We start from the raw sequence: 12,168 nt of genomic DNA on the forward strand, positions 1-12,168 counted from the left end.
TTAGATGTCTTGATCAAAGTCACAGTAAAGTGTTGAGAAGAGAAGAAATTCAAAGTTCCTGGAATGTTCTCACCCCTAATGCCCCACTCCTTCTATCTTGGTAGCTTAGCAACAGGCTGGCTCAGTGGGCTGGAGTTCACTTACAGGGAGAAGAGCTTGACAGCAGAGTATGGACCTGGGAATGAAGATGCCTGCTAAGAAGGGCTCCCAGTGTCTTAACTGGGCTTAAGCATATTTTTTCTGTTTTGTTTTATAAGATCATAATGCTATCATTTATTAAAGAAGGTGGAAATGGCAATACAAAAAATTGTTTTGTGACGTATTGGGGGAAAAAAGCATCAGCAAAATTCTTTATTTTTGAAATGAGCTAGTAAAAAGAGCACAGTCTTTAGTGTATGAAATAGTCTCAAGGTTGGAAAAGTAGCACACATGGATATACTTTTGAATATAAAAAATTCAGTTATACAATTAAACACACAAACAAAGAAACCAATACAGAGCAAACTGCCATTTCTTCACAGGGACCTGTTGTGCAGATTGCATTTCAGGGAGAGCCTGTACTAAGCTGTGTGCCTCCTGCATTGAACTGCCTTTCTAGACTGTGTTTCTGCCATTTGAGCCTGTCCTTGATGAGTTCTTGGAATCTGATTTTAATCCATAGGACTGAGGCTTCCTTTCTAATTAAGGTAGTGCAGCTATATCTCCATTAACATATTCATGAACCAATCAGAGCAGCTCCATTCTAACCAATAAGGCTGTGATTTTTGGACCAATTGAACTTCAAGGATTTAGAGTCCTCATTTGCATGAGGATGGATCAATCAGGGGCCAGCAATGGAGACTTCTGTCTATGTAACCTAGCTCTCCTGTAGCCCAGGGAGTGGACTTTCCCTTTCCATCAAACACTAAAGACTGTGTTTCCCTGGCTGGGTTGAAACACTGAAGGCATCTCACTGGAGCTGAGCAGAGAGACAGACTGGCTCAGAGTGGAAGGGAAGAGGGTAAGCAGACCAGAGGAGGGCAGAGCTGAAGACGGACATGGCTCCAGGGCTGCCACACAGCCCTGCTTTTTTCACAGCCTCGCTATATCACCTTGAGCTGTTTTGCACTGAACAATTTCCTTCCCCTCACTTCAAATTGTGAATTTCTGTTGGCCTTGAATTGGCACCAAAAATGGACCATCTGTTCACAAGATTTAGAGCTCTGCAATTCCCTGGTCTAACAGAGCAGCTTGCTCACACAAGAAAGTTGTCCTGATTAGTCACCTAACCAGCCCTGCTCTCTGTCTGTAAATACTTAGGGCATTCTGAGAGTCCCTTGTTGGCCCCTCTCCCTAATGCATGCAGGCCTCCTGTGCCTGACCTGGGCCCATTTCCATTGAAACTTAGATTATCCTTTGAGTCCATACCCTTTTCTGTTTTTAAATCTTCTGACGCTGGACCTAGTTATAATTTAGGGGACTGTCATTTGTCTGTGTTTGCAGGACAGCAGTGGAGAAAAGACTCACAGGCTACATTGCTTTGGATAAAAATCTGTGCCCTGGCCCAGATTCCAGAGAGAATGTCATATGCTTACACACTGTGTGTGAGGCACTGATGCAAAGGAAAAGGGTAGGGGTTCTGGAGCGTTCAGACTAGATGAGAAATAAGAGAGTTGCAGAAGTCAGATAACAAAATCCTTGTGTGATGCTTGGGCAGGGCGAGAGCTCGTATTAGATCTCTCTGAAAGGCCATGGACTCGGCAGGAGTCTTATCAACAATGCAGAACTAAAGTGTAGAAAAGAGAGTTTTATTGTAGGTGCCCGAGTGTGGGTGGACTGAGCCCAATAAGAGAGTCAGCCCCGAGCAGGGATGAAGGGGATAGTTTTATACTCTGCTGCCTCCTTCTGGCAGTTTCTGTTGACACTGGTTACCAGGCATCTAAGCTGGGCTTGTGGTATTCTTCTGTTGTTTCATTTCCTGCCTCCTTTGGTAAGGAGCTCTTGTTTGGACAACTTAAAAGTTAGGTACAGTTCATCACATAGTGACTGAGGAAGGGTTGAGAGGGGCAGTTTTGTGTCCTGAGGATACATTTTGCCCTAACAATCTCTAATGAGATATGAGGAAAATAAGGAGTCACTTTATATTGCCAGAAACTTCAGTTACTCCCAGTCATCTGCTCCCCAAGATTTCATATTCATTGTGGCCATACTCTCTTGGATTTGGGTCCCAATTCAGTTAAGTTAGGATGCGTGCCTGGTGGCTTTACATTTATTCCACAAGGAGCATATGCATGCCTGCCTATCTAGAATCAGGACAGATGTACAGAAAAGCAGGAATTGAATCCAGAGTTGCCTTTAACAAAGTCCATTGTTTTACAGATGTGACTGGTCACAGTATTTGAAGTATTTTGGCCAATTTCTCACTCTTCTACATGGGTGAACTGATTGAAAAAAAAAAGGAAAGAAAAAAATGGAAGACAAAATCCCAGATATTTAAGAAGTTCAAGGTCTGATGTGATTGGTTTTATTCTAGGAATATCACTGGGGACATTTTCTAGAGACACATGATTGGCTCATGGCTTCCTGAGAGGAGATAACAAAACTGGATTTGAATCCAGTTTCCTCTGAGTCCAGTTCCTACAAACTTTCCTCAGAGCCACTTCCACTGTGTTCCTTCACTTCTGGGCAGGTGCCCGTGCTTCAGAGGACATGCCCATTCTTCCTGCTTTCCTTTCTCCTCTCCCTCCCCAACACCTTCATGCCCGAGGAACAGCACAGAGCCGGTGGCTGACTGGGGAGATGGTGAGGCCCAGTCTGAATTCCAGGCTCAGCTCCTCATTATCTGGGGGCTTAAAGGTAAATTTTTGCAAGAGGGAGGTGAAGAAAATAAACAGCTCAGACTTGGCCAACTGTTCTCCAAGGCATGCCCGCTTTCCTGAAAGGCAAGAACATAAGATGAGTTATCTTTCCAGTTGATGTCAGTACCCAGCACGGATTGAAATCTTCTCCCATGTCCTGCAAACTTGAACAGCGGAAGGGCCTGTGAGGCTCTGGGGCTTTTCGCACAGAGGCTCATTTAATCTGACAACCACCGGCAAACAGAAAACATATGTCTGGACTCACTCCAATGCCTTCAGGAACCAGGCAGGTGAAGGTGCAGAATGTAGGTGTGGGAGTCCTGGGCTGACCTACATAGTGGATGGCTAGCCTATGGGCTCTAAAAAATCAGTTAACAAACAACAGTGACAAAAGCAGAAACAATACTTGGTTATTTTGTTTTCAATCCTTAAAAGAATACTATCCAAAAGTATAAGGCAGTAAATATCAGAGCAAGTTTTCCCAAGTACAAGTCATCTTTCCCCCAGATCACGTTTTCCTCCTTAAAGATCGGGGCCCTCCCTGAGGTACACGGCCCTCTACACTGGAACAGCTTCCGCCTTCCTCCTTGAACAATCCTTGTGTCTGATGGTCCTTCCCCCAGGAGTATCTCTGACTCCTACATGGGGCCCTAGGCTTTTACTCCATGGCTCACACTGGGCCCTGTCGGGGCCACATCCCTGTCCCTGTTGTGAGTCCAGAACTGGAGGCAGAAGAACAGAGATTCACTTCAACTCCACCACTTTCTATACCTGTGATTGGGGCAAATTGAGTAACTTCTCTAGGCATTAGTGGAAATGTTTCTAATCCGGGGATTTTATTTTCTATATTGTATAAGCTGCACACTGAATCCAATAATGTAATAATGTAAAGAGCAAGCAAAGGATTTAAATACACCTTCTGGATAATAATAAACCTTCTCACTGTCATATAGCTTATTGGTAACTTCATTTGTATAATAATGAAAAAAAAAAAAAGAAAACCCAAAAGATTTATTTAAAAGTACTCTTTTAAATTGTGTTCTTTTGGGTGGTACCATTATCAAAATAACTTTTTGTATATCACAGTTCTTTACTGTAATACTTTCTACATTGTGCCTTTTATTCTGAAGTAATTTTAAATGTACGGAAATCTTGTTTTTTTTATTTGAGAATAAATCGCCTATGCTACCCATGAGATCTCAGAATGAATTCCCTCAAACAAGGACATTATCTGATAAAACCACCGTATCAGGAAATTACCACCATCTTCTCTTCAGATCCTATTCAGGTTTTGCCATTCTCCCAATAATGTCCTATTTTTCAGTGAAAGGGTCTAGTTTAGTATCAGGAATTGCATTTGGCTGCCATGCAAATGATTTATCAACTGGCATGATTTTGGCACTTTTGAAGATGACAGACCAATTCTTTGATAAATGTCTCTCACGTTCCCTCATGATTAGGGTGAGGTTGTGAAGTCGTGCATTTCTGGTGCAACATTCGCTGACTGAGGCTGTGTTCTTCCCATTTTATCCCAGCAGGTAGTACACGATTTTGATGAGTCCCATTCCTGGTGATGTTAAACTTGTTACAGTGGTGTCTACTAATTCTCTCTTGTAAAGTTAATCTTTTTTTCTTTGAAATTAATAAATGCTACTTTGAGACAATGTTAATAAACATGCTTCATTGAATTAGTTTCCATTACTATTTCTTGGCCAAATTATTAATTATTCTAATGGTAGCCTATTCTGGAGTTTTAAAATTCCATCATTTCTTCCACATTATTAGTTAGCATTCTTCTAAAGGAAATACTTTCTCTCCTCTCTATTTTATTTATTCACTCATTTATTTACATCAGTATGAATTCACAGATTCCTATTTTTTTCAATGGGTTAAAATGTGTTATTGGTGTTTTAATCTCACTATACTCTAGATTTGCCTAGTAAATGAGCATTCAAGCTGGTATATTTTTACTTTGGGAATAAAAATATGTTCTAGGCTTATCTCATGCTTCCCTTACCCCATCCTGGAATCACCATTTTCCCCAGAAGTCCTCCTTCCTTTTAGTGGATAATGATATGTAGAAACCAAGACCTGGGCATTAGACGTGCTCACTGGTATCAGGTGGTGTCGCTCCCAGGGCATCTCAGTGTGGGGAACTGGGGAATCTATATATGTATATTCTGTGAGTATGTTTTTAAATGTATATGTATACACACATTCATGTCTGTATTTACTTCTTCATCTGCCTACCTACCCAACAAAAATCTGATTTCATATTGATAACCTCTGTTTCAGTCCAACAAACATCACAGAGTTCATTTCATTATCTTCCCTATTTGTAACTTCCTCCCATTTCCTTGACATGTTTACAGTGTCTCATGCATTTAACTCGTCTTCCATCACTGCCAGAGCCACTCTGTGTAGACACCGTCGCATCGTGCTTATGCTCAGGTGTGCTCTCCGGGTTTCCACCATCCCTTCCCTTGCAAAACCTTTCTCATTTACCTGGGCCAGATCACCCCACACTAGTCACTACCCCCATCTCTCTTGTGTGTGTAATAATTTATGTTCTCCCTGAGTAATACACGTTCAAAGAAAAAATTTAACTAAGTGTGAAAAAGAAAGTATAAAAAAGACAAGAACAGGTATAAAAATGCTATTGTTAACCCCTCTAAGCCTCAGTTTCATGATCCCTAACGTAGTGACACTAATATGGACCTTGTAAGCTTAAGCTGGAACACAGGATCCAAGAGAACAGCTCTAATATCTACTGCATTCACTGTCATATCCTCAGGGCTGACCGCTTGGGTGCATAAAAGCTCACAAATATTTCTAGAACTAAGGAATTGGGAAACTACTTGAAATTATCCATTAAACAAACCTAACTCAATGCACTAGGAATTTTTGTCACTGACTTTACAATGTTATTAGTGAAAACAGCATTTTGGATCAGGCTACCCGGAAATGTGGGTTTTCTCAGCACCCTGTTTCGTACCACTCAAGTTGTCAACCATGTAAATGTGTTAACTAGATTTTTACAGCATAATTAAAATTTAAAAAGGCAAAAGGAAGTGCATCTAGAGTAGCTTGCATCTAGTCAAGCCATGGCTCTCAGGGTCACTCCTGATGCCCATAATGATAAGCCAGTAGCCATTTTCATTGACCCCATCTCCTTATTATAAATTGGCTCTAGTTTCATGGGAGTGGGTAGCCCATAAAAGACTTGAGACATTTATAAAAGATGGCAAATGGGCAGCCTTTTCTATGACCAAGAAGCAGATCTGAGCAGATCAAGGACATTGGGGACAGAACAAAGGGAAGCTGAAATCTCCATCTGAGACAAGCAGTGGCTCAGAATGTCAGGCAGCCTGAGGCAACAGCAGCCCTGGGACCCCTGAGGTGGAGCAATGGGTACAGGGATTCTCGCTTGGCAGGGCTGTTTGTAGACATCCCAACTTAAGCAAAGGATGCTGGAGAGAAGAGCAGGGGAAGGCTGAGAGGGGAACTCTGGATTCAGACAACTGTATTTTTTAGAACTCACCGACTGAGAAAGGCAGAAATGCTTCCCTTTTCTTAAACTGTCCATTCTCGAGGAAATGCTCTGGATTGAATGTGTCGGGGGTGGCCCACTCTGCAGGGTCCCTGTGCAGTGCAGTCAGATTGGTCATGACCAGGGTCCCCTAAAGAAGGCAGGAAAGACTCAGGGACTGTTGATCCACACAATAAACCTATGCAGAGGGGTGGATGTCCCTGGCATCCAGCCAGGGCCTGACCATATACTCCCCTCCCCAGCACACCATCTACTGAGCCCAATCACCCCTGTCCTAATCACCTGGGGCCCAGACTTTGCAATAGGACAACTTGCAATGATAGACTTAAAATGTCTGCTAGGAATTATTAGAAGTATGTGGTTAGTCTTGACTGTAGCATGGGTCTCCTCTGCTGGGACAAGTCACTGTAGGACTTGAGAGAGGACATGCATGCCTCAAGGCGAGCATCACATACGAGCTAAGCAAGTCAGTGCTGTACCAGATCAGCCCAGCTGCTCAGTGAGGTGATGACTGTGGCAGCTCTAGAAAGAGAAATGGTGTCTCTTATTCATTCCTATTTCTCCCATTGTCTTCCCTCCAATGTCACCAGACTGCACAGGAGATTTAATAATAGAATCAAGTTGCCCAGTAAAAGGAACCCCTATACATGCAGGCGTCTAGCAAGAAACCCACAGGTCCTTCTTAATGCCTCCTTTTCCCTAATTCTGCCTACATCTAATCTTTCAGTTAGACTGGTCGATTTTACTTTAAATTTCTCTTAATTCTGCCACATTCATCCCATGTCCACTGTTGCCATCTTAACCAGGCTACCACCTCGCTTGCTTATACGGTTATAATAGCAGATCAACTATGCTCCATAGCCTTTTAGTCAGCTCTATGTTCTGAATCAGAGTAAGCTCTGAATAGGATTTAATTATGTCACACCTGTCTACTCTCGCACCTGTACCCTGAACTTGACAGAACCCTTCAATAGCTTCCCATCACTCTTAGGTGACAGATCCAGTGCCTGACCCCTGTCTGGGCCACTTGCTCTCTCTCTCTGCTTGCACTTGCAGTACATTAGTCTGCTTCCAGTCTTTCAAACAGCTAGCTTCCTACTCACTCTGTACCCTTTTGAATGTTGTTAACATAGCTGAATGTCTTTCCTTCCACAGAGCTAAGTCTAAAAAGCATTCTTCTATCCACAGCTCAAACATCACTTCCTTTAGCAGCCTCCTCTGACCGTCCCTGTTCCTACTCCCCAGTCCAGCCAGCCTCATCTTTATAGAAACCTGTGAGCTTTTTCAGCGGGGCCGTCTCACGGTTTCTGAGTAGGCACTTGGATAATTATTTTCCTTATTGTTGTTTTCCCAGGCCTGAGCATTTCACATCATTTGTGAACATTTATTGAATTAATAAAGAACAACTGCTATTTTAAGTACTTGTTATACTAAGCACTAGATTTAATGTTTTACATACATGACCTGATTTTATCTTGACTCGGGAAGCAGGTTTTAACGCATCTTACAAATAAAGTAATTGAGGCTCTGAGAGGTTCAATAACATGCCCAAAGTCACATGATGGGAGAAGTTAGAGCAGTGATTTGAACTAGGTCTACTTGACATCAAAGCCATGGCTCCTAGCCTCCACAACATAGTCACTCAGATCTCTCAGTTCTCTGGATGGTTATTAACGTTGATGTTAAAAATCAGTGGTAGAGCTGGAACTTAAATTCATTGCTATAAAAATGTAAGCAGCACCTGTGAAGTAATTTAGACCTTGGCCTTCTCCTAACACATGGTCAGTCAGCAAGAAACAATGAATTGCAATAGCTGCAGGTGTAGCTGCTTTTCATGACTCTGCAGGGACAATCACCAAAAAGTGTACAATGGGTAAGCTCCCCTGGTTATGCCTCTTAACTTCGTCTCCAGGTACAACACACGCTGAAGAACACGGACAACTGGAATGGGCAAACCCACAGAAGCTGACCAGGTGGTGAGAGAGCAAGGGTGCGATGAATGTGCAGTGTGCAGAGAGGGCGCTAGGGGGCGAGGGAGACCTGTCTGCTGAGATCACAACTTGGTGGGCAGGATTAGGTCACAATTTCCTTTGTGAGGGAGGACAGGGAATTTAGCAGGGACAATTTGAGAGCAATTTCAAGAAGACTTTTTAAGGTCAAAGTACAATAAATCCTGTGTAGAGAATACGATTAGTACAAAAAAGATGAACCTGGGATTCAGCACAGTTTTGGTTCTTGAACCCAACTCTTGACACTTTGTAGTTGAGAGATCTTACACAAGCTGAATCACTAGGAGTCCTGCTTTCTAATTTATAGAACAGAAATAACAGATTTATTCAAAGGACTGATTAAGATATTTTTGAAAGAACCTATGTAATTCATGGCACATAATTACTGTTTAAGTGTTAGTTCCCTTTTCTAATGCTTAATTATTGCACACAATTGGATTGGTTTGTCGTCTGAGACAGTCCCACTCCAGGCCTGCAAATAAAAGCTGGAAAACACACCTGGGGGATATGATGTAGAAAACACCAGTATTAATGTGATGTTGGCCCAGGTGGTCTCAATTCTTCCTTCATATTTTAATAATCTATAATCCAAGGATTGTGAAGCAGAATTTTCCAATGTAAGTTTGGCAGGTCCCAAGTCCTCGGAGATGCTCTTCCAAGGCAAAGAAAAGGTTCCATGGCAAAGTCTAACTAAGAACAGCTGTCGGATGCCTGAGCAGGTTCAGTGACTAGAGAGTTGGCTTGGGATACTAATGGACCCAGGTTTGTGACCTCGAGTTCACTGGCTTCAGTGTTGGGTCACCAGATTGAACATGGGATCATGGACATGACATTATGGTCACTGGTTTAAGCCCAAACATCACTGACTTGAAGCCCAAGGTCACTGGTTTGAGCCCAATGTCGCTGGCTTCAGCAAAGGGTCAGTGGCTTGGCTGGAGCTTTCTCGTCAAGACACATATGAGAGAGTAATCAATTAGAAAGCAATTAAGTGCTACGACTATGAGTTGATGCTTCTTATCTCTCTTTTTTTCTGTCTGTCCCTCTCTGTCACTCTCTTACTAAAGATAAAAAATAAAAATAAAAAACAAAATAAACAACAAAAAAAAACTGCCTGGCTGCCTCTCTACATACATATTTTGTAGTAAAAAGGAAATACAAAACCAAACCAAAACAAAAAAACACTGTGAAATCCCACAGCAAAGAAAAGCTAGTCTTTGCCTAAACATTTTCAAGATCTGAGGCTGGGTCCCTAATTACCTTGGGCAGGTGGTATCCAGCCAGAGTGGTATCAACTGTCACTTCCCTGGGCACATTCAGGGGGATGATATTTCCCATTCTCAGCACCTCATGGACGACGGCATTCGTGTAGGGCATAAGCTCTCGAACAGCTATGCTCGGCTGCTGTGAGTGACCAATCACTTTGTCAATCTCAGCATGTACTTTTTCTTGAAGAGAGAAAAAAAATTTTATTATTCTTTATTATTCCATAATTTTTCCTTGAGCCTGGATAAGCTTAGGAATGAAATAACTAGGCTCAAAATGTCGAAAATTATAGTAGTTTCTATAGAGTCTTGTTTCTCAATGAGGTAGTAAGAGTGGAAAGAGGGCCCTAGTATAGGATAATTCTGGTTTCAAAAATCTGCTCTACCAAATTACTGCTGCAAGTTACTTCAACTGTTTGAGCCTCAGTTTTCTCTTCTTTATGTGAAACTAAATTTACATTCATCTAGACGAAATTTTGAGATTTATATTAACTGATTTAGGCAAGCACCCAACAAATGATAGAAACTGCTAATTATCTCTTCATATCTGTTTTTCTTTCTTTTTCTACAATAATATTTTAGCTGGATACCTGGTTACCAGCCAAAGACTACATTTCCCAGGTACCCTTTGACTAAGCATGCCCATGTGACTAATTCTGACCAATGGAAGGTATGTAGAAATACTTTACTACTTGGAACATGCCCTTAAAGGAAAGGTGTGTGCTTCTTTCCCTCCTTTCACTTCTTATTGGTGGAAAAGCAGCCTTAAGGGGAGCTATTTTTGACAGTGCCTATGAGAACATTATTTTAGATGAAACAGAACAACACATAAGAAAATCTGGAAACCCAAAAGGATTTGCAGGGGAAAGTTGAATTTTTTTTTTTTAACTGAGAGAAACAACCTTGTATTGTATAAACTATTATTATAGAAGCTAAGTCTGTATCCTAACTAGGCACCTTTGAAACTTCTATAAAATACTATAATTCATAGTTGGAAAGGCATTTTGCATAATGAGTCAAGATATATAAACATACATATATATGTTATATATGTGTATATATATGTTCAGGGTGGGAAGAATGTAGATTTATAGTTGTATGGAAAATAATACAATAATTAATAAATAATAATTCAAGAATAAGTTGTTTTGCATATTCATAACTGTAAACCTACTTTTGCCCCACTCTGTATTTTTAATTTGCATGAGCTAACTTATCCTTAGTACATGAGATGGATATACCCTCATCTTTTCTACCCTATTTGAATTTTAGGGACTAAAAATTTTTTTTGATTCACTAAGTTGATTTTATATCCTTTTAATAAACTGTTACTCACAGTTTAAAAAACTGTATCATAATGAATCTGATCCCTCATGTGTTCAAACTGTTCTGGGACCTGGAGAAATAAAAATGGAGTGGACTACAGCTTGTGGGAAAATACATGAATAAGGTGTGATGAGCACAGTAAAGGAAGTGCATTAGATCATCTCTAGAAAAAGAAATGCTAGTAATTTTCTAGAGGATTGGGGGAACATCTTTTGAGAAGTAGTGTTTAGCAGAATCTTCAAGCAGAACGAGTGGTTTACCATGTAGAGAAATTAGAAAATATTTTCTTGTAGAGGGAAGAGCAGGTGTGATGACAAAGAGGCATAAATAATGACAGTGCCAAGAAAATTGCATGTAATGTAATTAGGCCACCATCCAGGGTGGGTGGAGCAGAAGCTGAACAGGAAAAGGCATATTAGGGGGTATGATATCTCAAACTAAGAAGTGTGAGCATTACCTACAAGACAATAGAAGACATTACTCACAAAGAGGAAAAGCTAGGACTAGGACTTCCTTCCTTCCTTCCTTCCTTCCTTCCTTCCTTCCTTCCTTCCTTCCTTCCTTCCTTCCTTCCTTCCTCCCTTCCTCCCTTCCTCCCTTCCTCCCTTCCTCCCTTCCTTCCCTCCTTCCCTCCTTCCCTCCTTCCCTCCTTCCCTCCTTCCCTCCTTCCCTCCTTCCCTCCTTCCCTCCTTCCCTCCTTCCTTCCTTCCTTCCTTCCTTCCTTCCTTCCTTCCTTCCTTCCTTCCTTCTTCCCTCCCTCCCTCCCTCCCTCCCTCCTTTCCTTCCTTCCTTCTTCCCTCCCTCCCTCCCTCCCTCCCTCCCTCCCTCCCTCCCTCCCTCCCTCCCTCCCTTCCTTCCTTTTTTTCTGACATGTAACCTCCCTGTAGACCAGATTTCATGTGAGACTGTAACTCCTTCCGGGAACTCACCACAATGTCAATGAACTTCACTGTTTCCCCCACTAGACTTTGAGTTTCCCGAGGGCAAGAACTCTCTGTTATACTTGTATATGTGGCTCCATCACAATCATAATAGAAAAATTGGAGCATGTGCTTGTTCTCAAGTCCACATTATCTAGTGATCTATCTTCACATTCTACCATGCTGTCTTCTCCTAACTTTGGGGCAGTGCATTCCAGGAGGCAGCTTTATGTTTTGCCCAGGCACACTCTCCGCCATGCTAAC

The 12,168-nt window shown here is 41.8% G+C and overlaps 1 protein-coding gene across 1 annotated transcript in view; it reads right to left on the reverse strand.

Moving 5' to 3' along the window:
- Positions 1–322: 322 nt before the first annotated feature.
- The window catches only part of LOC136400195 (cytochrome P450 2J2-like), a 29,917-nt gene continuing 18,071 nt past the window's right edge, over positions 323–12,168 (reverse strand). The window contains exons 7-9 of the mRNA XM_066376416.1: positions 9,654–9,841; positions 6,379–6,517; positions 323–2,914 (exon numbers count right to left, since the gene is read on the reverse strand). Coding sequence (XP_066232513.1) covers positions 2,736–2,914; positions 6,379–6,517; positions 9,654–9,841 — 506 coding nt within the window. The 3' untranslated portion in view covers positions 323–2,735. The remainder of the gene's footprint in view (positions 2,915–6,378; positions 6,518–9,653; positions 9,842–12,168) is intronic.

Source organism: Saccopteryx leptura, chromosome 3, assembly GCF_036850995.1.
Source record: "Saccopteryx leptura isolate mSacLep1 chromosome 3, mSacLep1_pri_phased_curated, whole genome shotgun sequence".
NCBI lineage: Eukaryota > Metazoa > Chordata > Mammalia > Chiroptera > Emballonuridae > Saccopteryx > Saccopteryx leptura.